Source organism: Taudactylus pleione, unplaced genomic scaffold, assembly GCF_031769625.1.
Source record: "Taudactylus pleione unplaced genomic scaffold, aTauple2 ptg000543l, whole genome shotgun sequence".
Lineage (NCBI taxonomy): Eukaryota > Metazoa > Chordata > Amphibia > Anura > Myobatrachidae > Taudactylus > Taudactylus pleione.
In genome coordinates, this window is record NW_028284945.1 from 283,918 (window position 1) to 310,915 (window position 26,998).

Genomic DNA, 26,998 nt, shown 5'->3' on the forward strand with positions numbered 1-26,998 from the left:
ATACATACATACACATATCTCATTCCTTACATACAGTTTCAAACTGCTATGCAAATGTGTTACCCCCAGCTGTGAAGCTGGGGCCATTCTGTCTGGGTGTGGGACTAAAACCTGTTTAGGATTCAGACAAATTCGATTGTGTAGATCAAAGTCTGGGTTATATTACAATTGCCACAACTATACTTGTCTATATACAGGAATTCCCAATTTGTATGTAAAACACTCACAGTATTCTGGTGTATTGTCAATTCTATTTACTTTTCTCAGGGGCTGTATTTCTAGTCGTTTTTGGTAGATTATCAAAAACATTGCCATCTGTACTTAGCTTGTGAGTTGTAACGTAAAATGGCGCTGGTCGCAAAATGGCGTCTTGCAGATTCTTAATTCTAAAATGGAGTCTAGCTGCCATTCGCAAGATGGCGTCGCGCACGGTAATTTTTACGCTGATTCCGTCTCAGCCACTAATCCAGCTTCGACACTCTGGAGCCAATTCGCAGCTTCTACTTCCACCCCTGACGTGGCTGCTAACATACAATTGCTATAGAGACTACTTCATTACAGGCTGTGTGTAAAAAATGACAGTTAGAAGAAGCTGATTGTTGGAACTATGGGTTTGATGTATCAAGCAGTGAAAAGAGTGAAGACGTGGACCAGTTGCCCATAGCAACCAATCAGCATTTACCTACCCTTTTACAGAAAAACTTGATAAATTCTTCCTCAAAGATGATTGGTTGCCATGAACAACTTCTCCACTTCTTTCACTGCTTGATATATCAACCCCTTTAATCCCTCTCCACTTTATATATCTCCAAGATTAGATAAATCTACTCCACAGACTGAAGACAAATGTGAAGGAGTAATAAAAAACATGTTTACTAAGTTACAGTTATGACTGTTAATATGAACACTGACCCCTCTCACCAGTATCGGCGATGTCATTTCCTGGTAGCTTTTTCAGGACACCCACCTCCTTTCAAGAAAATGGGAGATGTAGCAAGCCTTGGAGAGAGATAAGGTGGAGACGTTGCACAAAGCAACCAACTAGCTTCTTAATCTGGGTACACACCTTGCTGACCGAAGTAATGATTGGTAAGTGCATATATACTTACCAATCATTCAGACAATATATCTGCTAGCAGAGCTATTTGAATATGACCTCCCACTGGTGACATCATATACAATGACTTTTACTGCATAGATATTGGGCTGTCATTCAGACAGCCAGATGAAACGATATATGAAACCAGATAAAACTAGATATATCGTCATCTGTTGTGCTGCAGGGCCGATCAAATATGTCTATGAATGATGTCTTCACAGACATACAGATGTGTCCTTACACATCTTTGCTGCAGTCGCGTCAAAAAGCCCCTCTCGGACCGCCAGGTCCTGAGAGACTCTGCTAGCGTCGGGCGTCTTTATGGCGTCTTTTTTTTTGTTGAAAATGCGTCTAGGCCGCAATGTGACTAGGACGCACCAGCAGACTGTGCTGATTAATTCGATATGTGGCACTTGTACAGATATGTCCACATACATCGATCCTGTGTACGCTATAAATCGCGTTAGACATAACGCGTGAGACCCATGTGACTCGGTAGCGCAGAGCATCTTTTAGTGCAACTTTTATCTTCAAATGCGTCTTATTCGCACAGCGATGTCAATATATAACACACATGCAGCTTCTGCTGATTAAAATGATATGCGACATGCTTATTGTCTGTGTGCGGCCGTGGGTGCATCTGCATGCGAAATGCTACATTAGTTCCAGCGGCTGTGCGAATAAAACACATTTGAAGGTAAAAAGTTGCACAAAAAGACTCTCGGCGCTACCGAGTCACGCCATGGCATGGCGCAACTAGATTCGATGTTTAACGTGCAAGGAGGCTAGATGTATGTGGACACATCTGTATATCTGTGTGTGACTGAGTCCCTGAATCTGTATACGAAGTGCTACAATGTAGCAGCCACAGCTTTTTTCATCCCAAGTTCCATTTGTGCTTCATATACAGACTCAGATGCAAACCGATTAATAAGTGTCACATAATAAAATTAATCAGCACACTCTCCTGGTGCGTCCTAGTCGCATTGCATTGCACCGTAGATGCATTTCTTGCAAAGGCACCCGACAAAGACGCCCAGCGCTAGAAGAGTTGTATGGGACCGCAAGTCGCGCTGCATGGTGTATTAAGGCTAGAAAGTATGAGTACACATCTGTATCGGGTGTACACAACTGCCGATGCACTACAGATATAGCACCCGTTCAATGGAATGGGCGATATATCTGTCAGTGTGTACCCAGCTTAACTGTCCATTTTCTAGCACAGCCTATGAAATGACAGACGCTGATTGGTTGCTTTGGGCAACATCTCCTAATTCCTCCATTGCATCTTAGAAGATGGAAGACAGAATCTGATTGGTTACTAGGGGCAACACCACCACTTTTCATTGTTGGAAGCTTTAGTAAATATCCCCCCCCAGGCTTGCTACATCTCCCCCAATGTGAGAAGGATAAAGGTAACAATAAGTAAATGGGACAGTAATAGGGAAGGGTGCAAACAAGGAGGGTGGTGGTCAGGCATAAGTGATGCAAAGTCGTGAAACTTTGTGTTGGGACTTGATACCCTGACATATACTGTGATGATGGTGGTACTGTAGTTGCTGACCGAAGGTGCTCTGGTGAGTCATCTAACTTCCTTTTAGGGTTAAAGAATACTCCAGAGTATGAAGGTAGGGATTGGGGTTCTTCAGTTATAGATTTGTGTGAGGTAAAGTTGGTAGGAGAGTACATTATAGTAGAGTTGCATGTTTATTAGAAAGGCTCAAGCACACCTAGCAGATGGTGCCTGTAAGATGTTCTGTTGGCTTGGACTGTGTAACTGTTTGGTAGGGTGAACATTCTTTGTACTGTGGCTAGCTTATGATACTCATATGGGGTTTGCATCCGGATAGTCTGACCAGGACGAAGACACCTTTTTAGTTATTTTATATACCTTTTAGTTATATTGCATCTGTGTTTCAACTAATTGCTGTAACTAGTGCTTTGATGTCAGGCCATCTCTTGGTGTATTTTTTACATTGAGTAGTGTAGCAAATATATTAGTGCCATCATGTGAACATTTTTCTAGTAGATATTTGGCTGCCCTTTCATCTAGGTCATTGGACTGTGGGTACAAGGGGCTGATGGCGATGTGACTCTTGTCCCAAGTGTGGGCTAATGGTTTAAACTCCCTCTCACAAACGATATGCAATTTTATGTGATAAGCTATTGTGATATGGCACGTACTGTACAATAAGGTGCCTCTTGACTTTGAAAAAGACTAGTGGCACCCTGGGGTGCTTCAGGGCACTTGCAAAGGTGCCATGGGTTGGTGGTACTGGACCAAATCTATTTATGTATTGCCAATGTTATAGACAAGACCTGTGTTGGCAGCTGCCAATCATAAAATATGTGGACAAACAGAAGCACAACCCTGTCCACCACCACAAAACTGAACCTAAGGATGACAGGTAAGCACAATTTTATTTTTTAGGATAATTCTTTCTGAATTTCTCAATATAAAACTTTTGACCTAGGGTTACCATGAAAAAAACGCTGATACTCTAGGGCGCAGTCATTCAAGAAAGTTTGGGAACCACTGAACTAGTGTATTGGTGAGGTTAAGGAAATGATCTCAAACCAGGCGGAGTAAGAGTCTATAAGCACCATGTGTTCCTTACCCTGCCATTGATGATAGCAGCAGTGACAGATCATGGCAAGTCTGGAATGTGATGTGGTTCATTAGGTTGATGAGTTTTGAATATGTTACATGATGCACATATACTAACTCACTCTTGGGGGTAAATTTACTAAAGTGAGAGCATTTAGAAGTGAGTTTTAGAAGAGATGTTGCCCATAGCAACCAATCAGATTCTACTTAACATTTAACTAGCACCTTCTAGAAGATAATAGCTAGAATCTGATTGGTTGCTATGGGCAACATCTCTTCTAAAACTCACTTCTAAAAACTCTCACTTTATTAAATGTACCCCCTGGAGTAGACAGTGATACTACTCATCTATCAGTGGAAGGGTGAATAAACATAATCACATTTATGATGACCATTAAATATTTTTTAGAGGCGTGCAGGCAGAATTGTGGGCTTACCAGAGTTGTGCATATGCTGAGATTCATCTTCTTTCACATGATCTCTTTCACCAGGCATAGGGCCGATGATGACGCTAATAGTGATAATGGCTATATCCACAAGGGCTGCCAACTCTGAATGCAGGCAACGAGCCACATTTATTTCCAAGCATTCAATGCTGCCAACTTGCGTGCAACTCTGCATCTGCCTTTTATAGTAGATTTGCATTACCCTGTTCCCTGTATTCACTTATAAAATCAATCAACAGCACAGAGTGATACCCAGTATCCGTGTGCTGCAATAGCCGCTGAATATAAATGGGATAGGCAATTCCTCACTACAGAATACCAAAGATATTATACATACCTTGATAAAGTTCTGAGACTCCTGCAATTTTTCCTGAAGAGTTTGAACCTCCATCTCCGCCTTCTGTATCTTGTAGGCCTGCTGCTCAAGTGCAGTATCAAACTGCAATGCATCCTGGCCCCTTTTCTCATTCAGTTTCTGCAAATGAAAAATAAAAAAAAAAGATTACAGCATTTTATTAACATTCATCAACATAGTACTACATTTGCATTTGCAAGTAATTATAAATGATCAGCGACTGACAAAATGAATGTAATAAAAACATTCTTTTATCTTGTGAAAGCACAGTAAACGTACCCATTGGATTATGTATTCAAACAGAGCATGTATACAGTATATCAATAGCCAAAATGAAATGATGCACAAAGTATTTAATTTAACAAAAAGTTGAGCTCACACAAACATAAGGCATCCCTTTCCTGTCTATTAAATCACAAGCAGGACAAGTTTCTAAGCCTAGTCCATTGCTGTCATTAAATGGGCTATTTAATGGACTCATGCATTCTAAGCAAGGCAAAGATGGCCGCAAAGTACAAACAAATTGTTGTTTAAAAACCCATTAGACACTTCAAAAATAAAACATAAGGCCTGATTCACTATTCCGATTTTTACAGTAATTGAGCTATTATCGGTGGTCTGAGAAATGCTTCTCAGCCGCAATGTGCACGCGCAGTGATTGAATTGCTATTATGGTTGCAGTATGGATTCAATCGCAAGTGATTGACAGGAGGTAACGGGGAGCGACGGCTAAAATGGAGGTGTGTTTCGGCTGTTTTCGGGGCGTGTCTCCGGCAGTGTCTGAGATCCTGTGAGCTGATAACATAGCTCTAGCGTCTCAGGTACAGTGACAATGACTCAAGGAGTCTATGCCTGCCTGACCCGCGTCCAATGCTGCGTATGTGTACGCAGTTGGGGACGGCTAGGAAGGCTCCAGTGGGAGTAAATCGCAGCTACAGCAGGGTCAGTGTACAACACTGAATCAGGCCCTTATTACCTTAGATCTCTCAGTGGAACAAGTTCAATGATATCCAAATCAGGGCTCAAGTTTCATCTGTCTATGAGAAAATGAGTGGAAAGAAGTTCTCTGTGGCACAGTTGCATCAAGAATGATAAATATAGTGCACACTGTATATAATTGAACGTTCTTAGTCCTGGATGTATGAAACTCACCTATTTCGGTGTAAGGATGACATTTTTCTTGTTGAATATATATATATATATATATATATATATATATATATATACATATATATATATATATATATATATATATATATATATATATATATAACTTTTCCTGACAGAGAATGTCAGTTTAACAAAAGGAATTCTTACAGCAACTTCTGCTTTTCACCATATTTCATTATCAACGTACGTTTAAAACTTTGCAAAATGGAAGCTAGCAGTGGCATCACTAGGGGGTGCAGGCCACACCAGGTGACACCATCCGAGGGGGTGACACCAAAATAGCAGAGCTGCTCTGCTATTTTGGTGTCACCCCCTCGGATGGTGTCATCGAGCAGCGGTGATGGATGATGGCGCGCATCCGGATCGCTAGGCAAGCCCCCAAAATGTCACAAACCAGGGTGTAGTGGCTTCGTGGACACGTTGCCACTTCCCCTTGTGCATATGCCTGATTTTAGTGTGATCACCGTTTAATATATGTATACCTAAATATCTATGTAATGACCAGGAAATCCATGGTTGTTCAATAAGCAGGGAAAGCCAAAGGGATACACTGACAATGTTCAAATGTGACATTGCACCAAACAACGCTTAGAACATACCTCCCAGTTGTCTCAATTTTTGTAGGACAGTCTAAATTCAAAGTATGTGAAAGGGGCAGAGTTCCGACTCAAAGTGTTTGATTCTAGGGGATCGGGGCGGAGTTTGAGCTGTTCAAGGGCGTGGCCTGTTTTATCCCATTTTAACAGGGGTAAATGTTGGGTGGTATGCATAGAGGGTAAACTGCTGGCAAATCCAGAATCATAGACTTTTATAGAATCAGATACCTTCACTGCTAATAGATTTACTTAATTTGCTTTGCTCACTCAATTTAATCTTATAACAGTGTTACACTCTGATCTGATGAGGTGTTAACTATTGTTTTTACCCTGAAAAATACTGTGATCCTGTCACCCTGTTTTCTTTCACTGACTGCAACACAACAGGGTTCTGTTCTGTTCTCCTTCCCTGCACAGCAGTTCAACGCCTGCTGGCAAGAACAGAAAGCACAAGACATACATGCCAGGCACAATCATATATTTGCATGGACACAAGTACCCTACAGATGGGTACCGCACCTCCCACTGGAGCCCCTCCATAGTTATCATCTTACAAACTAAATGACAGATCCCACACTGTGTACTTAGTTAGCATTGGTTTACACATCACTGATGTTTTTTTCACATAATTAACCTGCATAATCCGACGTATTACAGGGATGTGCTTCCATAGCAACCTATTATCATCAGCTTAAAAACAATTTAGAGCAATGCTGCAATTTAACTAATTGCACTAATGCCATTAATAGAATTTGGATGTCTGACATGGTACAAACGATTGTAGTGTTAAACTAGTAAACACTCAGAGAATTCGTATTTCTTCATCATTGTTTATTTATAAGGAACAACAAAATTTTATACAGCACAAATATCACGTAGAAACAAACAGTACAAGGATGATGGAGAAGCTAAAGGCATGAAACAAAGGATAGAGGGGCTGATTCAGACCCGTTTGCAAGTGCACAGCGCTCGCAAGCGGGTCGATGTTTGCCCCCCTGTGCATGCGCCACCTCCGGCGCACGCATGCGCGAGCCCCAGCGAGCGGCTGAAGTTCAGTCGCTCCGGGGCTCGCTACAAGACGGGGCGGCTGTCAATGTTGATTGACAGATCGCCCTGTTTTGTAGGCGGGTAGGGGGTGGTTAGGCAAACGCAGGCGTTCCCTTAGGAACGCCTGATTGTGGGCGACCCTACTGACATCACTACTGATGTCAGTAGTGGGCTTTCAGCTCTATTAGAGCAGGGAGTCCACTCGGGCTTGCGAGATCTGGGACCCTACCACAGGGTCTCCTCGCAAGCCTCGATAATCGCGACCATCTCCAGCCCGCTTGCACAAGCTGTGGGTGGGCACCCACAGCTTAGCGAGCGGGCAGGAGAAAGAAAAAAAAAAAAAGCCCTGATTCAGCACGGATTGCGATTGCGATCGCAGCTGTGTAATCACACGCAATGCAGCTTTGAAAATATACTAATGCCTGCCACTGCTCTGCCAGCATAGAGACACCCACTGCTGCTTTCTCACATCCGTATTACCTTGCAGTCAATTTTTAATAACTATCTGATATTATTAAATCATTTATACTTTTCTACTGTACTGCAGTTAATTCCAACTCAATTTTCCATATATGTTGCGCTATCAAATAGACACTAACTTTGCTATTACTTACCTTGCAGTCCTGCCTATACATCGGTAACATCAAAGCACATCGGCTCCTCACGCACAATTACAGCAGGTCTGACCCGTTGCAGAAACTGCAAGTTTCGTCACGCACAGTGGGCTCTCAAGCTGCGTATGCAATCTCAGTGGCAAATTTATGCACGTCCATACAACGTGCCTGCGTTTCTACAGCCACTCCCCCATTACCACCCCCAAACACTCACGGCCTGTTACTCACTCTGCGATGGATTCCTATCTGCATGCATAATCGCAGTGCGATAGCCGAGCACGTGCGGTGCATACGCATGCGCAATGGCTAACAATCGATCGATCTGCGTACGTAGTTGCAATTGCGAATGCTGCTGAATCAGGCCCAGAATTGTTCCACTAACAGCAGTTTACAATCTAACAAGAGAGGGTAAAGCAGAGACAAAAGGAGCTAGTGGGACAGACTGGTAGCTGGTAGTGGATTAGTATCTGCAAAAATAAATAGGTCACTGCACATACTGTAACCTGCGTCAAAATATAGGCAGGTGTACATGCTTTTATTGTCATTTATTTGGCGCAACTAATGCTGAGCATACACTGCCAGATAAAATCCCTGTCACCCTGCAGATATCGCGGGCACACATGGTGAGTGATCTCACCGTGTATCGGCTCCGATATCTGCGCTCTACCACCGGGGAGGAGACATTTCCCCGTTCCTTCCATGGAAAGGAACAGGGGATGTGTCTGTCTGTCGGCAGCAAATGGGCATACACTGCCCAATGCGGCCAACATTTAACATACAAAATATCACATCGGACGGGCATGCTGGACCCTCGGTCGCCTGCACACACAGTGCAATTATCAGGGTGGCCACTGATATTGGGCGGATCGCCCCAATTATTGTATAGTGTATAACCGGCATAAGCAGGGGATTAATGCTACTGCTCCTGTCATTTAATTAACACTACTGTTAAGGAAATTAGCGGCCGCTGCAATTACGACATTGGCAATTATTGTATGCTGCTGTGGAACTACATTGGCCAGCATGCCCTGTTCCAACAGTTTCATTGCAATTAGCATTACAATGGAGGGTGGTATCATCTGAGTTGCTAAATGCAATCAGTCTGACAGAGCTGGCCCCATGCATAGGCAAACTAAACAAATGCCTAGGGGCATCCAAGCTCGCCTAGAGCCAGCGGAGATTTTGGGCAGGTACGGCCAGGACACCTGCTGCTGGCTGGGCAGCGTCCCTGATCGGAGCTCAGCTGACAGCTCCAATTGGGCACAACAGCAGCAAACAGTGAGCGGGCAGCGGCGGAACAGCTGGCATCAGGGCACCTGGGTGGAGGCTAGTGGTTAGCACCAGTCTGGCTCTGGGACAGCACACACTGGGACAGTGGCCATTACCGCGATCAGAATAAGCTTCTGCGCATTGGCAGAGGCTGATTCAGTAGGGTGCTTTACTGGGAAGGGGGTGCTGTGCTGGGATCTGTGCTGGGAGAGGGGTGCTGGGAGCACAGAACTGGGGGAAGGGGGCCACAGCACAGCGAGACCACACCCCTTCTGTAAGGCCACAAGTCTTTTCAGGATCCCAGGAGGGGTGGGGGGGGCACCACCCAAAATCTTGCCTAGGGCCGGCTCAGCAGGCTGACATGACAGACTCACTGTTTACTGGTACCACTAGTTCTAATTTTACCTAAGTCAACATTTTAACTGTGTCAACATTTTGGTTGCAGACCTTATGATTTGTCAATATTTTAAATGTGAACATTTTTACTGTGTCTACATTTTAATTGTTGACATTATGATTTGTCTATATTTTAAATTCCTAGATTTTGACTGTCAACATTTCAACCTGTCTATGTATTGAATGTCTATTATGTCCATGTCTAAATTATGTACCCATCTACTATTTGACTGTCTACATCAGTGATTTTCAACCTTTTCAACTGGAGGCACACTACACAAGATTTTAAAATGACCAAGGCACGCTATCCAGCGATGCAGTGTGCGTGACCAATGAAAATACATAAACATTGGCTCCCACATAAAAATATACACACACATTGGCCTCCACAGGATAAAACACACTACATTGGCCTCCACAGGATAAAACACACTACAGTACAAGTGCGCTGAGCTGACCACCGCGGCACACTTGACAACCGCTTGCGGCACACTAGTGTGCTACGGCACAGTGGTTGAAAAACACTGGTCTACATATAGTTCATGTTGACATTTAGGTTGTCTAACTTGTATTGTACCTGTTGACACTATGCTGTCTATATTCTGAATGCCTGATTTTGACTGTCTAAGAAATGTATTTCTTGTACCAAATGAACACACTCCAATTGTATGTGGATTAAGCAAATAGTCCCATCATAAAACAAGAGATATGGTAAGAACTTACCTTTGTTATCTCTGTTTCTACGAAGTCCATAGGGTCCACAGGGTTGACCTTGGGGTTATAGCTGGAACAGGATCCATGGGCACCACACAGTTAAGCTTTTAGCTCCCAGGATGCACTTGGGTCCTCCTCTATACCCCGCCCCCGAGCCACAGGCACCTCAGTTGGTAAGCAGCCTAGGCCGGAGGAGAATATGGAACAGAGAGAAGGAAGACTGGAACACACAAGAAACCATACTCACAGCAATAGGAGACGGAAAACCGGTGACCAGCCACACAGCCCATTTGAAGCCAGGGGCGTCAGGGCGGGCGCCCTGTGGACCCTATGGACTTCGTAGAAACAGAGATAACAAAGGTAAGTTCTTACCATATCTCTTGTTTTCTACTTCAGGGTCCATAGGGGGTCCACAGGGTTGACCTTGGGGATGTCCCAAAGCAGTTCAACTAAGGGCGGGGACGCTCCTGTGCTGAAAGGAGCACCCGGCGCCCAAAGGAAGCATCCTGAGAGGCGAAGGTGTCAAACGCATAGAACCTCAAAAACGTTTGAATAGAAGACCAAGTGGCCGCCTTACACAGCTGAACAGCAGAAGCGCCACGTCTAGCAGCCCAAGAGGGACCCACAGAACGAGTGGAATGAGCCTTAACAGAGGCTGGCACAGGTAAACCCTCTTGTGCATAAGCCTCACAAATAACGGAACGAAGCCAACGGGCTAACGTTTGTTTGTTGGCAGGCCAACCCCTCTTGTGAAAACCAAAGAGGATAAACAAGGAATCAGACTTCCTAACCGAAGCCGTCCGGTCTACATAAATTCTAAGCGCCCGGACCACATCTAAGGAAGTCTCACCAGCTGAAAGATCAGGGGACTGAAAAGCTGGCACAACAAGAATGTGGAACTTCGAGACCACTTTGGGCAAAAACTCAGGACGAGTGCGGAGCACCGCTCTGACCTGGTGAAAAATCAGGAAAGGAGGGCGACAGGAAAGCGCCCCCAATTCAGACACCCTCCTGGCCGAAGCAATTGCCAGGAGAAAAACCGTCTTAAATGTCAGCCACTTGAGCTCCACCGCCTCAAGAGGCTCAAACGGAGGACCCTGCAGGACCCGTAGCACCACCGCCAAGTCCCAAAGAGCCACAGGAGGCACAAAGGGAGGCTGGATCCTGAGAACACCCTGGAAAAAGGTGTGAACGTCTGGTAGTATTGCAATCCACCGTTGAAACCACACGGACAAGGCGGACACATGAACCTTCAGAGATGCAAGGCGTAAGCCGAGATCCAATCCTGACTGAAGAAATTCCAAGATCCTAGAAACTCGGAACACCTGAGGATCATAATGTCTGGACTCACACCACTGAAAGTAAGTGTGCCACACTCTGTGATAAATCCGTGCTGAAGCAGGCTTGCGTGCCCTGAGCATGGTACCAATAACCGAACTGTAGAAGCCCCGAGACCTCAAGACGGCTGTCTCAAGAGCCACGCCGTCAAAGACAGCCGACCCAGATCCGGGTAAAGGCAGGGCCCCTGAGACAACAGGTCCCGACGCTGAGGAAGAAGGTACGGAGCGTCGATGGAGAGGCTCCTGAGATCGGAGTACCAAGGACGTCTGGGCCACGCCGGAGCTACCAGCACGAGCATGCCGCCGTCCTGCTTGAATTTCCGCAGAACCCGAGGAAGCAGGGATAGCGGAGGAAACAGATACGCCAGGTGAAACGTCCATTTCACCGACAGCGCGTCCACCAGACTTGCGACTGCGTCTCTTGTCCTTGACCCGTAAACGGGCAACTTGTGATTGTGACGGGAGGCCATCAAGTCCAGCTCCGGCAGTCCCCACCTGTCCACGAGTAGCTGAAACACCTCTGGGTGAAGCGACCATTCCCCGGGATGCACGTCGTGACGGCTGAGGAAGTCCGCCTCCCAATTGAGGACTCCGGGGATGAAGACCGCCGAGATCGCCGGAATGTGACCCTCCGCCCAAGTCAGGATACGAGACACCTCCGACATCGCTGCCTGACTGCGAGTTCCGCCTTGGTGGTTGATATACGCCACTGAGGTGGCGTTGTCGGACTGCACCTGTACCGCCCTTCCATGAAGAGCGGGGCCGGACGACTGCAGGGCCCTGTATACTGCCCGCAGTTCCAGGATGTTGATGGGGAGAAGTGCTTCCTCCGCTGACCAACGACCCTGAAGCGACAAAGAGCCGGTCACTGCCCCCCAACCCCGGAGACTGGCATCCGTCGTGAGCAGGACCCAGTCCGGGATCCAAAATGGGCGCCCCTCGACCAGATGAGCTGTCTGAAGCCACCAAGCCAAAGATTGCCGAACGTCCGGAGACAACACCAGCACCTGAGAGCGGATCCGGTGAGGTAACCCGTTCCATTCTGATAGAATCAGCCCCTGCAGGGGCCGGGAATGGAACTGGGCAAATTCCACCATGTCGAATGTCGACACCATGGACCCCAGAACTCTCATAGCCGAATGGACCGACAGGCGGCAACGGCTCAGGCAACTGTGTATCCGCAGCTGTAGGGAGGCGACCTTCTCCGGAGTCAGGAAGATCCTTTGCTGACGCGAATCCAGCAGGGCTCCCAAATGAACCATCCGCTGTGATGGAATCAGGGAGGACTTTTTCCAATTTATCAACCACCCGTGTGCTTGCAGGCAAGCGATCGTCAGGTGGAGATGTTGAAGCAGTACCTTCGGGGAGCTCGCCAGCAACAGGAGGTCGTCCAGATACGGCAGCAGCCGTACATTCTGGTTCCGAAGATGTGCGGCCATGACCGCCATAATCTTCGTGAACACCCTCGGTGCCGTGGAGAGACCAAAGGGTAGCGCCCGGAACTGATAGTGGTGTTGAAGGATAGCGAACCTCAGATACCGCTGGTGTGAAGATGCTATCGGAACATGGAGGTAGGCGTCCTGGATGTCCAGGGACACCATGTAATCCCCCGGTTCCAGCGCCAGAATGATGGAACGTAACGTTTCCATCCTGAACTTGGGAACTCTGAGGAATTTGTTCAGAGACTTCAAGTTGAGGATAGGGCGATGAGAACCATTGGGTTTCTGCACCAGAAACAGAGACGAATAATACCCCGTCCCTCGTTGTGATAGAGGAACGGGAACAATGACCCCTGCTTTCAGCAAGGACTCTATAGCCTCCTGAACCTGTAACGCCTTGGTCTTGTCCTGAGAAGGACTTGTGCAGAAAAACTGGTGGGGTGGTCTGTGCCGAAAAGACAGGGCGTACCCCTGGGAGACCACTTCTCGAACCCAGGCATCCGTGGTGGTATTGTGCCAGCACTGGGCAAATAGAAGTCGGCCTCCCACTCTGAGGTCCCCCAGAGGGAGGCCCGTCCCATCAGGCTGCAGGTTTATCTTCCTGCTTGGAAGAAGGGCGCCGAGCACTCCAGGCTTGCTTCTTGGGTTTAGAGGCAGTCTTACTTGCAGACTGTCTCGGGAAGGACTGACCTTTCGCCTTACCCTGAACCCGAAAGGAATGAAAAGCCGAACTCCGAAACCTTAGCAGGCAGTGCCGCCGAAGGGAGGAAGGCCGACTTGGATTTAGCCAGGGTGTCCACTATTTTGTCCAAGTCCGGACCAAATAGTAATTCCCCATTGAAAGGTAAGGCCTCCAGACCCTTCTTTGAATCAGAGTCCGCTCTCCAGGACCGCAACCACAAGGATCGGCGGCCAGACACCGCTGCAGCCGATACCCGCGAGGTCAGCAGACTAGCATCTAAAGAAGCTTCACCAATGTAAGAAGCAGCGTCCCTCATTTGTCCCAACAACGCCCGCTGGACATCCGGAGCGTCGTCTGGGAAGGTATCTTCCAATGCATTGGCCCACCCCTCAATGGCCTTGGCCACCCAGGAGATGGCCATGGACGGTCGGGCCACCGCCCCGGAGAGGGAGTAAATACTTTAAGCAAGTCTCAACTTTCCTGTCCGTGGGATCCTTCAGCGAGGATATCGACGGTAATGGTAAGGTGGCGCCCCGAGTTAAACGGGTGACATGGGAATCCACCGCCGGTGGAGTTTCCCATTTTTTACAATGTGCCTCAGGGAAGGGGTAATTAGAAGCCAACCGCTTCTGAGGAAGGAATCTCTTACTGGGCGCCTGCCAAGCTACCGCCATATGATCCGTCAACTGATCCGACAGGGGAAACACCGCAGAAGCCACCTTAGTTTTTTTGAAACTAGGAAACTTCGACTTAGGAACCGGTGCCTCATCCTCTATAAGAAGAATAGCTCGCACCACCCTAACTAGTGCTCGCACATTAATGGACGACTTGGTATCCATTTCCTGGACCGAGGCGTCCGAGTCAGTGTCATCAGGGACCTCCCCATCATCTGAGGAACCCTCTGAGTCCGATACCTGAGCAGCCCGTGTCATGAGTGGGCGTTTTGAAATCCTAGAAGGCATGTCAGTCTGCAACATTGACTGAAAAGCCGAGGAAGCGGCCGCCAAATTTTGCACGGAGTTGGAGAGCACATCCACCCATGGTGAAGGAGTCGCCATAGGGGCCTGAAAAGGTACCACAGGCTGCTGCGGCACAGGGGAAGCCTGTATATACATAGGCAACCCCGCATAGGGACCTACTGATTGAGACCCAGGAGGACTCCGCAATAACTGCGGGACACCCGGGGAATGGGGGATGGTCGGCTGGGGCACCGCCCTAGTAGGGAGAGCAGTCGGGACCGACAGACGGTCCGCAATAGACACCAGCACTTGAGAAAACATCGCCCACGGTGGTTCCTGCGCCAGAGAAGGTCTGGATGGGCCAGGAGCCACCTGGCATCGACTACACAGGCCATCCTGTGACAAATCCTCCCTATCTACTCCTGCAGAACAGCGTCCGCAGGAGGCCAACACCGGAGCCACTGAGCGCTCAACCTCCTCGTCTGACATGACAGAATATATTATATATCTGGCACCAGGGTAGAAGTAAAACGCACTCACCGGTGTGCTGAACAACAGCCCACAATATGGCACTGAGTAGCACACAACTGTATGTGACGGACCTCACAAATACGTGATCTATATAAGTGAGGTCAGTAGAAACGCCCCTCCCCCACACACCTGTAGGGCTTGTAGGAGAAGTAAAGGGATAGGTATAAGCTGACAGTAAGTAGAAAATAAGCACAGACAGGCAGCACTAGCAAAAGTCACATACCATGCAGGAAGATATACTCACTGCACCTTTACACTACAATCAACCTGCCCAGATTCAGTGTCTGGGAGGGCTATAGTGCTGTGTACGCTGTCCTTAATCAGGGGAGAGGTACACAGGGGGACCGGTCCGCGTGCTCCCTGAGATCTGCGCTGCCACTGGGAAAATGGCCGCAGGAGACCTCAGAGGAGGAGTGGCCGTGTAACTGCAGCTCAGCTACGCCAGACTGCGTGCTGAAAGGCGCGCTGAGCTGAGGGGAGGAGCCGCTGACAGGGAAGGCTTCCTCCCCTGGCTGGCCATAACCCCAGGGATGCTGGCTTCCCGCTTGCCCCTTTATCCCTGGTGGTCTAGTGGTCCCACGGGTTATGGAGGGGACCCGCCGCCACTGCCAGCAGCCTCCGGTCTGTCCCCAGGACCGGAGGCTAAAGGACTGCATTTAAGGCATTCTGCACGCCGCCGCTAGCCAGCGACGCGCGGCTTACCTGAATCCCCGGCGACTCCGGCAGCAGTCCTGGGAGGTAGACAGAGTCCGGCTAGTACGGACTCTGCCCTCCCGCCGCGATCCCCAGATCAGTACTGGCGTCGCGGCGCCAGTCGGGGATCAGAGCGGCAGCGTGGGCGTCTGTACAGACAGCCCTTCGCTGCCGTCTGTAGTAAAAAGAGATTAAAATAAATAAAATCTAACTTAAAATAAAAAGCTTCTGGGGGCTGCTCCTGCAGCCCCCCTGCGCGGTGACCGACTCCGGCCGGGCACCAGCTTACACTGAGGTGCCTGTGGCTCGGGGGCGGGGTATAGAGGAGGACCCAAGTGCATCCTGGGAGCTAAAAGCTTAACTGTGTGGTGCCCATGGATCCTGTTCCAGCTATAACCCCAAGGTCAACCCTGTGGACCCCCTATGGACCCTGAAGTAGAAAGAAGGATTTTGTGTTGTTGGGTTCTGTTTTGCCTTCATCTGGGTCATCTGGCTACTAGGTATGATTACAATTGACTAAATACCTTCAACCAAAATAACTACACAGCTCAGTTTTAAGAAAGATCATTAAAAAGGCAAATATTTATCACTATATAGTACCTATCTGTTGACATTTTTACACACTGTCTATATACATTTTATAATACTGTTGCAATGTAACTTACAATATACAGTACTAGTCAAAAGTTTGGACACACCTTCTCATTCAATGGATTTTGTTAATTTAAATTATTTTCAACATAGCAGATTAATACTGAAGACATCAAAACTATGAAAGAACACATATGGAATTATGTTTTAAACAAAAAAAAGTGTTAAACAAATCAAAATATGTTTTATAATTTAGATTCCTCAAAGTAGCCCCCTTTTGCTTGGATGACAGCTTTACACACTCTTAAATGTGTCTTGACCATCGCGACCATCAACCTGGCCACTTGCTAAAGCTTTGGGTGGTCACCCACAGCTTAGCGAACGGCCAAGAGGCCGGCTCTTTACAGAGAAGCGGCCGCCCTCACTCAGAGCGAGTGGTCGCATTTTGCGAGCGGCTCTGAATGAGGTCCACAGTACAGTATACAAACAAGCAGAGCCGTAACTAGACTCTTTGGTGACCTGTGCCAGAGAGAGCATTGGCGTTCCCCCCCCATTTTTTAAATAGGGACATAAGATAGTGCACCTGAAAAAGGGGATAAAAGAAGAGGAAGCTACAAGTGAGAATAATAGTAAACAGGAAAATTGACAGGTCCAGACATCGCACCCTGCCTTCGGTGCCTGTGCCATGGCACTGGTCGCACTACCCTAGTTACGGCCCTGCAAACAAGACAATGGCAGCTGAGCTAAGTTTTAAGTTCGGGGCATCCTACAAGTGAAACACCCTGCAGTTCCATGATTGGGAATCCCTCAAATCTAAGCTAAAGAACTTTGGCGTGTGACGACAGTAACAGAGTATTGAAAGATCTATAAAATCTCCTGCAAAATAACAATATCTGTGTTTACAAGTCAAGTTCTATAATTATATAATATTAAAAAACAAAAACATCAATGTTTTCACTTAAAACATTGGTCCGTAATTATTAACTAATTGCTGTCCTCAGCTCTCTCGTCAACAATTCTTATTTCACAACATAAATAGCAAACATACAAAACTCATCATAAACGTTTGTAACTGTGGAATATAATGACATCTACACGTAATATTTTGCATACATTTTAAGCTAAGGTAATGAAAAGAATGTGTGCAATCTATTTAGTAATAAACAGATACCTGGGAGTAAAGTGGAATGTAATCTTCATATACGTTGTGCCAGAGGTCATTAATATCCGAAAACGCAAGGAAAAAGTCTTGAGAAGTCTTGGAAGGGGATTCCACAATACTATCCAGGAAACCAAGGCCTGTGTTTGATGAGCTTGATTGACCACTGGAAAGGACACTGTTGAGTTTCAAGACTGAACTGCTTTTCACAGGTATTCTGCTGCCTCTTGGACTCTGAACTGGTCTGTAATCAAACATTTTAACAAGACTAAGTGCGAGATCTAACTTTCTTCCATAAGCAGAAGAACAAGACGCATAGTTGCATGAGCATAGGCACTTTGCATTCTCTAAGATGGATTTCATTTTCTCTTCAGTTTTCTGTGAGTTGAGTCCAGGATCCTTGGTATCATTAAGAGATTCAATGGAATGTGCAGAAGACAATCTTTCCAAACCTTCTCCATCTAACACCTTGACGTTTACAGCCTCACATTCTGAAGTCTGAGAGATTGTTATCTGTTCATTGAAAGCACTTGTGCATGTAGAAAAATGTCCACAAGAGACATTTTGTGCAATTTTCCTTGGTACTTTACAAACTGCTTCATAGTCAGAATCAGGTACTCTTAAAGAGGAACAACTATGGCATTTTCTTGGAACAGACCCAGTACCCTCAGTGTGTGGACATTGCTGTACCTCTTGGCTGGATTCCTCTAATTCTGTCCAGTATTCAAAACCAGAAAATGTAAAGTCTTCCTGAAGAAGGGCAGAATACGTGTACTGCACCTTTTGGAGGTCTGGAGTATCCACGGTGCCCTGTACCGATTTGGCTTCCTGGCCATCTTCACTGTTATTTTTTCTGTATAGGCTAGCAAGACAATGCTTAAGCCTATCTTTCTCCGAAAGGAGCTTCTGTAATCGCTCAATCGAGAGAGCTTCTATGCGTGCAATCACGGTGTCAAATCTGTAGAACCGTTCCAGCATGTAAGCACATTTACTGCAGGCAAACTCGGCGTGACCATCGCGGAAGATTTCTTTTCCCAAAACATGAGATAGCACCACTTGAAGATTCAATTTAGCAGCTATGTGAAAAATCCATCTCCGCTGATTTCCACATAGCTCCCTTCCACAAATCCTGCAAACATCCTTCATCTTTAGTTCTAGCATTGAATGTTATTACTATTTTTTTTTTAAATATTACCCAAATTAGAGAGGAATGGGAGACACTCCAAATGACAGCACTAAATGGCTGTTAATAACTAGAACACTGGCATGTGCACATATGTATGTATAACTCAGGCAGCAAGAATCTGTGCTGTATGGTCTGTTAACATTTTATTTGAAAATGTTTTTTTTTTTTTTTTTAAATCCGTTCTTCCCCTACGCAATCTTCAGTTACCGGTATATTTAGCTGTAGTAAAAAAAAGATAGATCATTTTAATGTATGTCTTTAAACATAGTTATGTGTTTCTAATAAAAAAAGGCTAATTTTATTGTTAATTAACTAAATTTACAAATTGTGACAAGTCCTTTACTCTTTTAAACTAAAGGGTTAACACAAACAAGCAAACATAAATGTATCAATATGCAGGTGGCTTTAAAAACAATCATAATAATAATAATGTATTGCTACAGAATTGTGTGCTTTGCCATGCCTTTGGTAGATCTTACTTAAAGCAGCAATGCCATGTTAAAATTAAGTTTTTTTTTTTAAATAAATCACTGCGGTCGGCAATAATAAAATTTATAATGACCATTTTTACTTGTTTTTTATACTCTGACTGTTATTATTGAGTTCTAATTATTTTTTACCAAGGAAACTACAGATACCTGGCACATCATGTAGTGTGCAGAGACTTCGCAATGCCCCTCTGATCTCTCTGAACTGTACACCCTTCCTTTACATGACTTGCTGACAATCTGAGAAGTCTGTGTAGCAGAGTGACTGTGAGCCTGATTCACTACAGATCGCAGCTGCGATTGCAATAATGATTACGAACACAGTTCATCTGCGATAATATGCTAATCCAATGCGATTGCTATGCCGTAGCAGCACTACATAGGGACGGCCGCCTTACCTTACACACATCCGTAATGTTTAGCAAGACTGCGAAACCATCGGTACAATCGAGTACCATCGCAGCCTCACGCACACTTGCACAAGATCAGACCTTACTCAGAAATTACTAACTTCATCGCACGCTATGAGACCTCAGGCTGCGTATGGCATCGCAGTGGAAAATGTATGCACGCCCCTGCAACGGCGCTGAAACGCACTGGCACACCTGCGTTTCGCCAACCACTCCCCAGTCACCACCCACAAATGGCACTTCCTGTTTATCACTCCGTGATGGGTCTGCGCGGTCACTGCGATCGCAGTGGCCGGTTTGCGCATTACGATGCACGTGAAAAACACAACAATTGGCCGATAGAGTTCATAATCGCAGTTGCAATCGGTAGTGAATCAGGCTCCGTGTCTGATAGTCCTAAATGTGTTTTGTGTTAGTTTGTGTGCTGTGACATCTTCCCCATCTGTCATCACAGGACATGCTGAGAGTTAGAACCCTCTGGCAGTCATACTTGCTTGCCATTCATAGAGGCATTGAAAAGAAGCTAGTGATCTGTAGAACGATAGCTAAGGACAATTACTATAGATTTCCCTTTCTCCAGTTCTAAGACATATAATGATATTTTTTTTTTAAAAAAGTCTTTAAACATAGTTCTGTATTTCTAATAAAAAAAAGGCTTTTAATGTTAATTTTAACATTGTGAGCTGGACTCTGCCTAAGCAATAGACTGCAGCAAGATACTTTAAACATGTGCAAACACTAGGCTGACAGCATAGGACCAATCAGACAGCATGATTACAAGCACAGAATAAGGAAATATGCATTACCATGAGTAACAAGATGTGTTGTACTTTATTCTTACAGCATCCTTGATAAGTACATATACATTAATTCAGATATATATTCCTCTGGATTGCAGCATGTTTGAATAAAGAAGTCATGCCTGCATAAGTGAAGTCTATCAGGAAATGCTTTACAGTTACTAGTTAATCTATCTTATTATTATTATTATAGGCATTTATGACACTAGAAAATGTCCATGTGGATGAGTTTAAAAAGGGGAAAGGAGGAGACTCAGACCTTTTAAGGCCATAAATATACATTTCAGAATATATAATGAGTCCGCACAAAGTTTAGTGCTTGAAATATTTCAAAACCATGGACAGCATAGAGAAGGGAGTTTTATTACCCTCAACTCTAATGGTGCATACACACGGTCAGATTTTTCCTTCAGATATGAACGATAACGATTTAAAAATCGTTCAGTCGTTCATATCTGAAGGAAAATCTGACATATCTGACATACCTGAACGATGGACGATCAACGATGCGCGTTCCCGTTTGTCAGATAACGATTTCTGACATCTGATGTGTTTGCAGTCAGACTTGGACGATTCCATTCATTTTAATGCAGTCAAAAATCGTTCAATCGTTCAAATTGTTCAAATCGTTCAAAACTTTGGTAAAATCGTTCAAATCGTTCAATCGTTCATCTGACAAATCTGACAAGTCTGACAAATCTGACCGTGTGTATGCTCCATAACGGGTATCCAGGGAAATTTCTGTCAATTAAATAATTGAGATGACAATTTCCAGTTAATTAAATATATATTTATAATATTTGTATCTACCCAGAGTATATTCACAGTATGAACATAAACAAAGATAAAACTGAAGACTAGTGTATACTTTAGCTATTCACTTACTAATCACTGTTATCTTCTAGTCGGACATGGGATTTAAAATCTCTCTTGCTGTGATTTACAAAGATGGACTGTCTGGGCATGAATGATTGCAAGTGATTACTTTGTTAAATAATGTATCTCAACATAATCTGTTTTGTTTTGATTTTTAAAGAATGTATTGTGAGGTGGGTATATGAGAATGTGATCTGATCAATTACAGCAGCTTGTACAATGTAATGCTTAAGAAAATAAACGCAAGGTTCTATAGTGCAAACAGTAATTACATATGCGACGTTGCTAGAAAACTGTTCCCTAATCTATACAGGCAAGAACAATAATACAATCCTAATCCATGAATGACAGTGTATATGTGACGTGGCAGCACCTGAGTCTTCCCCGGGCACTCCTATCTATCACCCAAGCCCAGGGATAATGCCGGGGCCGCTGCTTCTTACATGATCTGCCGCTACAGATGTCCGGGCTTCTGGTACCTTTCAGTCAGTCTGCGGATGATATTTGCCTCTCCGTTCGCTGCTGATCACAATATGGCTGATGGGTGGTCCGGGGAGTGCTGGGAATTGTAGTCCGGTAATGGAAAAAAGTCGCACACAGACAGTGCGCATGTGTGCCGCTGAGATTATACATTTGTATGAAAGCAAAGGGGATATACAGGCTGCTGTGTTTCTCTGTGAATGCAGACTTTGCGAGGAGTTGCTGTTCATAGAAATATATCAGCTTTATTTAATGTCAGTCAGGCAGCTACTTTATATTACACGTGTACAAAATATGTGAGACTGAAACAAAAAGAGGTGTGACACCAATTACAGGCGTGGCCACTAGGTGGCATAGAGAGCCCCCATACTCATGGAAGATCATCATAACAGCGTGACATTGTGTAGCTCAGTCACATGTTTAATTGACATTATTATTATTATCATTTATTTAGTAATCAAATTCTTAGCCAGAGAAACATAAATTAGCACAATAAGGCTGCAGATATGTATAGGTAATAAGGTATACACCGACAAAAAAAACATAACAAGGATGTTTTTAGTTTAGCTTTACCATCATGTTTATGCTTCTAAAGCCAAGGCAGTTACACATGCTTGCAAATCTTTTGGCTGCCCCCTCAGGGAGAGGGTCTGGGCGGTGCGAAGGTGGACGGGTCTGGGGACATGGTAATTTTCGGATTTTCGGGAGCCTCCCGGCCATTCCGGGATGATGGGCAAGTGTGCAGTTACTACAGTGAAGGGGGCAGGATGGGGAGATTTAATGGGAATTTGCAGGTCCGCGAGGAGGGGCGGTGCTAAACGGTGTCATTTGCATAATTTAGCCCCGTCCCCTCATGCGCACTTTTTCGAGAAAGGGGCGGGCCTAATTAAATCACCAGTCCATCTACAAATCAAGTCCACATCTATGAGAACAATCATCTTGCTTAATAAAAATTGTGGGCCTGATTTAGAGTTGTATGCTAATATTTTCGCAGCTGTGGATGTGTAAAAATATGCTAATGTAGCAGCGGCCAGGACATGTACTTTGACGCCACCTGAGCCATTACAGCTGTCCACAACTGCGTACACACACGCTGCATCGGATACAGATCAGGCAAACATCAACTCCTTGAGTAAAGTCTATGGTTACTCAGAATGGCCGCCGTAACTGAGATGCCGGAGCTATGTTAACTGAATACGGGATCGCAGACGCAGGCTGTGACAAGCCCCTGGAACGATCGAGTCACGCCTGCGTTTTTAGCCAACATTCCCCATTACCACCCCCAAATGCTCCCTGTCTGTCAATCACACTGCAATTAAAGACTTGCAGCCACGGTTGCCGACATTTGGCTCAATCCTCCCAGGAGGGAGCTGTCGGGCAACCACATGGGGGTTGTGTCGCGGCGAAAAGGGGGCATGACCTGGACCATACAGCATCGTTGGGGCCAGCGCGATCGCGTCATCGTGGCCCCGCCCCCTCTTTACAATGCCGAGATTAATGGCATTGTGAAGCAGGGGGCGGGGCTGCGATGACGCGATTAAGCGCAAATCGCATCACTAGCCCCCCCTGTTGTCGGGGTTTATACAGCCGGCTCGCTGGGGCCGGGAGGCTTGCCTGCCGAATCGGGAGGGTAGGGAAGTATGCTTGCAGCGTGCGACTATGGTAATGTACCTTGACGCATGCGCAGTGGCAAACAATTGCTCCATAGGCATAGCATACAACTGTGTATCAGGCCCTATGTGCATAAACTGTTAATTAAGATCTGAAGTTCAAGACATGAACAATTAATTACATATGTGCATTTGATTCATGTGTAATTATTTAAATGTAATAAATTGTCTAGATGTATATTATGATCTTTTAAGTCTCTAAGAGAAACATTTAAAATTATATTTTTACACCCACCATGTGGTCTTTATAAGAAATATTGTATATTCATATCATCACTTATATCTGGAGAACTTCTTTTCTGTTATTTACTTTTCTGTTATTTACTTTTTCTGAAGCAAAAGTTTTCCAGATTTAGGCTATTTTTTATTTTTACTCAAAGATCATCACCCAGTTGTGTTTAAACTTTATCTAGATGTATGTTGAGCTTTTAAGTCTGTGGCGGAGATGTGTCAAGCCTTGGAGAGAGAGAGAAAGTGGAGAGAGATAAAGTACCAACCAATCAGCTTCTAACTGTCATTTTACAGGCTGTTGTAGAAAAATGTCAGAAGCTGATTGGTTGGTACATTATCTCTCTCCACTTTATCTCTCTCCAAGGCTTGATACATCTCCTCCCATATGAGATGCTTTTAAATTGGAGTAGGCAACATGTGGCACTTCAGCTGCTGTGAAACTACACATCCCATGATGCATTGCCATGGTTCTGACAGAGTATGCTAAATCTGTGGCAGGGCATGATGAGATGTGTAGTTCCAAACCAGCTGGAGTGCCACACATAGCCTACTCCTGTTCAAGAGTATCTCATAGAGACTTCAAAGCTCATAACATACATCTAGACAATTTATTACACAACACTGTATACTGAGCATAGCACAGTTTAATTGTCGTTCTCTTTATATTTCGTAATAAAAGGAAATCATTCCGCCATACTTGCCGACTCCTAAAACTTCCTGGTATGTGGCATTGGGGGCGGAGCCAAACGATCAGCGGCATTAAACCCTGCCGACTCGTGGTAAAAATTCTTATGATCCTGCATATTTGAATAGGAGGCGGGGCTAAATGATGCAATTATAATATAATTGTCAATAGACCCCGCCCCCTACTCATGGACCCGATGATCGACGAGAAAATTTTCCCCATTCTGCCCACTTCACTAGGAAGTGGGTAGAATGTGGGAGAAGTGTCTTCTTTTCCGGGGTGTGTGGGGGGTTACCCAAAAAATCAGGGGCCTCCCGCAGCGCCCAGGAGGGTAGGCAAGTATGCATTGTGCAATTCATTATTTAACTGACATTTTCTCTTAGGTGGTGACATTCTTAATTATAAATTAGAACTATGAACTTAAACGCAAAATATGATTTAATATAAATGAAGAGAGACAGTCTTTTGGTTCAAAAACCCAAGACCAAGTTAAAATAATAAAATGTATATTTGTTTCCCCTTATTGCAGGGTAAATAGTCTAGTTTATATTTACAAGTATATGGAGTGTATTGCACAGCACTTAGGCCCCCATTTAGTAACGAGTTTTATCACTAAAACGAGTGATAAATGTGTATGATATATGCTGCTCCAGCCAATCAGCTCCCAACTGTCAACTGTTAGAAAAATGACAGTTGGGAGCTGATTGGCTGGAGCACCACGTATCATACACAGTGACATTTATCACTCGTTTTGGTTATAAAACTCGTTACTAAATGAGACCCTAAGTATGTATCTTATTTGCAGACTCAGGGCCTGATTCAGCAGAGGACGGAATATCAAAGCCGCACACAAGTAGTTTTGCAATTCCGTCCTTGCTGATATGGCAATGCACCAAGAGGCGTCATGCTTCCTGCATGCATACTTACCGACTTTCTGGCTGCCACTTCCGGAAGGGGCAGCCAGGTCGGTGTAACAGGGTGCGTGCTGGCAGCGTAAGTGGGCAGAGCGGGGGCATGGCGGCACAATCAACGCAGCGCGGATCGCCAACTTTCGCTCGATAAGTGGATACGACTTTGGTTGCGCAGAGGGAGCGCAGAGCAGCAGCCAACCTGGGAGAGTTGCCTACTCTTGCGGGGGGGCTGGGAGCGACACCCGATTTTCGGGAGGCTCCCGGACGAATCGGGAGAGTAGGCAACCTTGCCTATATGTATTACTGATATGAGTTCAGATTATCTGCGTGTACCCCAGTCAGCTGAGTGACCATGGGGCCATGCAAGCTAACCATCGCAGATTAGGGAAAGAGGCCATGAAATCTCCGTCATTCTAAGGAAATTCTAGCCTCTTCCCTCGCCCACAAACTTTGGCAACAACATGCTTGCCAAATCTCCCTGATTGTCAGGGAGACTCCCTGAAATAGTAGTAATCTCCCTGACTCCCTGAAGAGTCTAACATTCTCCCCGATTGCACCTTACCCCCATTATGAAGCGGTTATATACCTGGGGAAAAAAATAAATCAGAGCTATAAACATTCAAATGGTATAATTAGTGCCATTTCCCTGCATTGGTTATAAGCAGGGCCGGCTCCAGGGGTCGGAGCCCTGTGTGCCGGCCCCCTCCAGCGCGCCCTATATTCGCGCACGGCCGAAAATGGGGGCGTAGCCTCATTAACATAGACCACGCCCCCTACGTGATGTTATTAGGAGGCTTGTCCGCCTCCAAATAACGTCAGGCTGGGGGGAACCTCACCAGCTTGGGCTTCCCCCAGCCCTCTCCCGTCACTGAATGGATGCCGCGCGCATGCGCACAGCATACATTAAGAGTCTCCGGGGTCCTCCGTACAGCTGCGGCAATGGGGGGTCCCCAACCTCCTGATTTAACCACCCGCGGGCCAATTCGGCCCATGGGTGGAACGGAGCGGTTCAGAGAGAGGGAGACCCTGTCGGGCACTTGCTCCACTTCTTCCCTGGGGCACTGCCGGTGGCCACGGGGGCTGCTGCTTACCATTCATCACTGCCGGAGTGGCCTGCCTTATTGGAGGAGTGTGAGTACTGTTGAGCCCTTATATACATCTATTGCTGCTCCAGTACTGCTCGACCATCAGCATATACTCCACCTTGAAGTTTAGCTCACATGTACTGTGTTTTGACACAAATGTTGCTATAAATATCAGTCTGTGGTCCGCCTGTTATACAGTGTCAATATTGCTGGGATCTTTTTTATTGGATGCGGAGCCACTACTGCACACAGTCTCTAATATTTGATCTAGAAAAGGACTTTGGCACCGTGCATCAACAAGGGAATTGGAGATCATTATCTACTGGCTGCTATATTGCTATGTTTAATTGTCATTTTGTGTAGTATATGTTTTTTAGGATTGTTTTTCTTTAGAAACCCATTTAGGGATTATTCATATATTATATGTACAAATAAATACCGATTTAAATTTTACTCTATACCAATGAT

General features: G+C 45.5%; 1 protein-coding gene across 5 annotated transcripts in view; it reads right to left on the reverse strand.

The window, feature by feature from the left end:
- The window catches only part of PDE4DIP (phosphodiesterase 4D interacting protein), a 361,535-nt gene that overhangs the window by 192,669 nt on the left and 141,868 nt on the right, over nucleotides 1-26,998 (reverse strand). For 2 of the 5 annotated variants that reach the window (XM_088451271.1, XM_088451268.1), the window contains exons 1-3: nucleotides 21,912-21,996; nucleotides 17,721-19,113; nucleotides 4,491-4,628 (exon numbers count right to left, since the gene is read on the reverse strand). In XM_088451271.1, the coding sequence (XP_088307397.1) occupies nucleotides 4,491-4,628; nucleotides 17,721-18,869 (1,287 nt within the window). In that variant the 5' untranslated portion in view covers nucleotides 18,870-19,113; nucleotides 21,912-21,996. Of the gene's footprint in view, nucleotides 1-4,490; nucleotides 4,629-17,720; nucleotides 19,114-21,077; nucleotides 21,149-21,911; nucleotides 21,997-26,998 lie in introns of those variants that run through there. The other 3 variants (XM_088451272.1, XM_088451273.1, XM_088451269.1) reach the window with 2 other exon arrangements.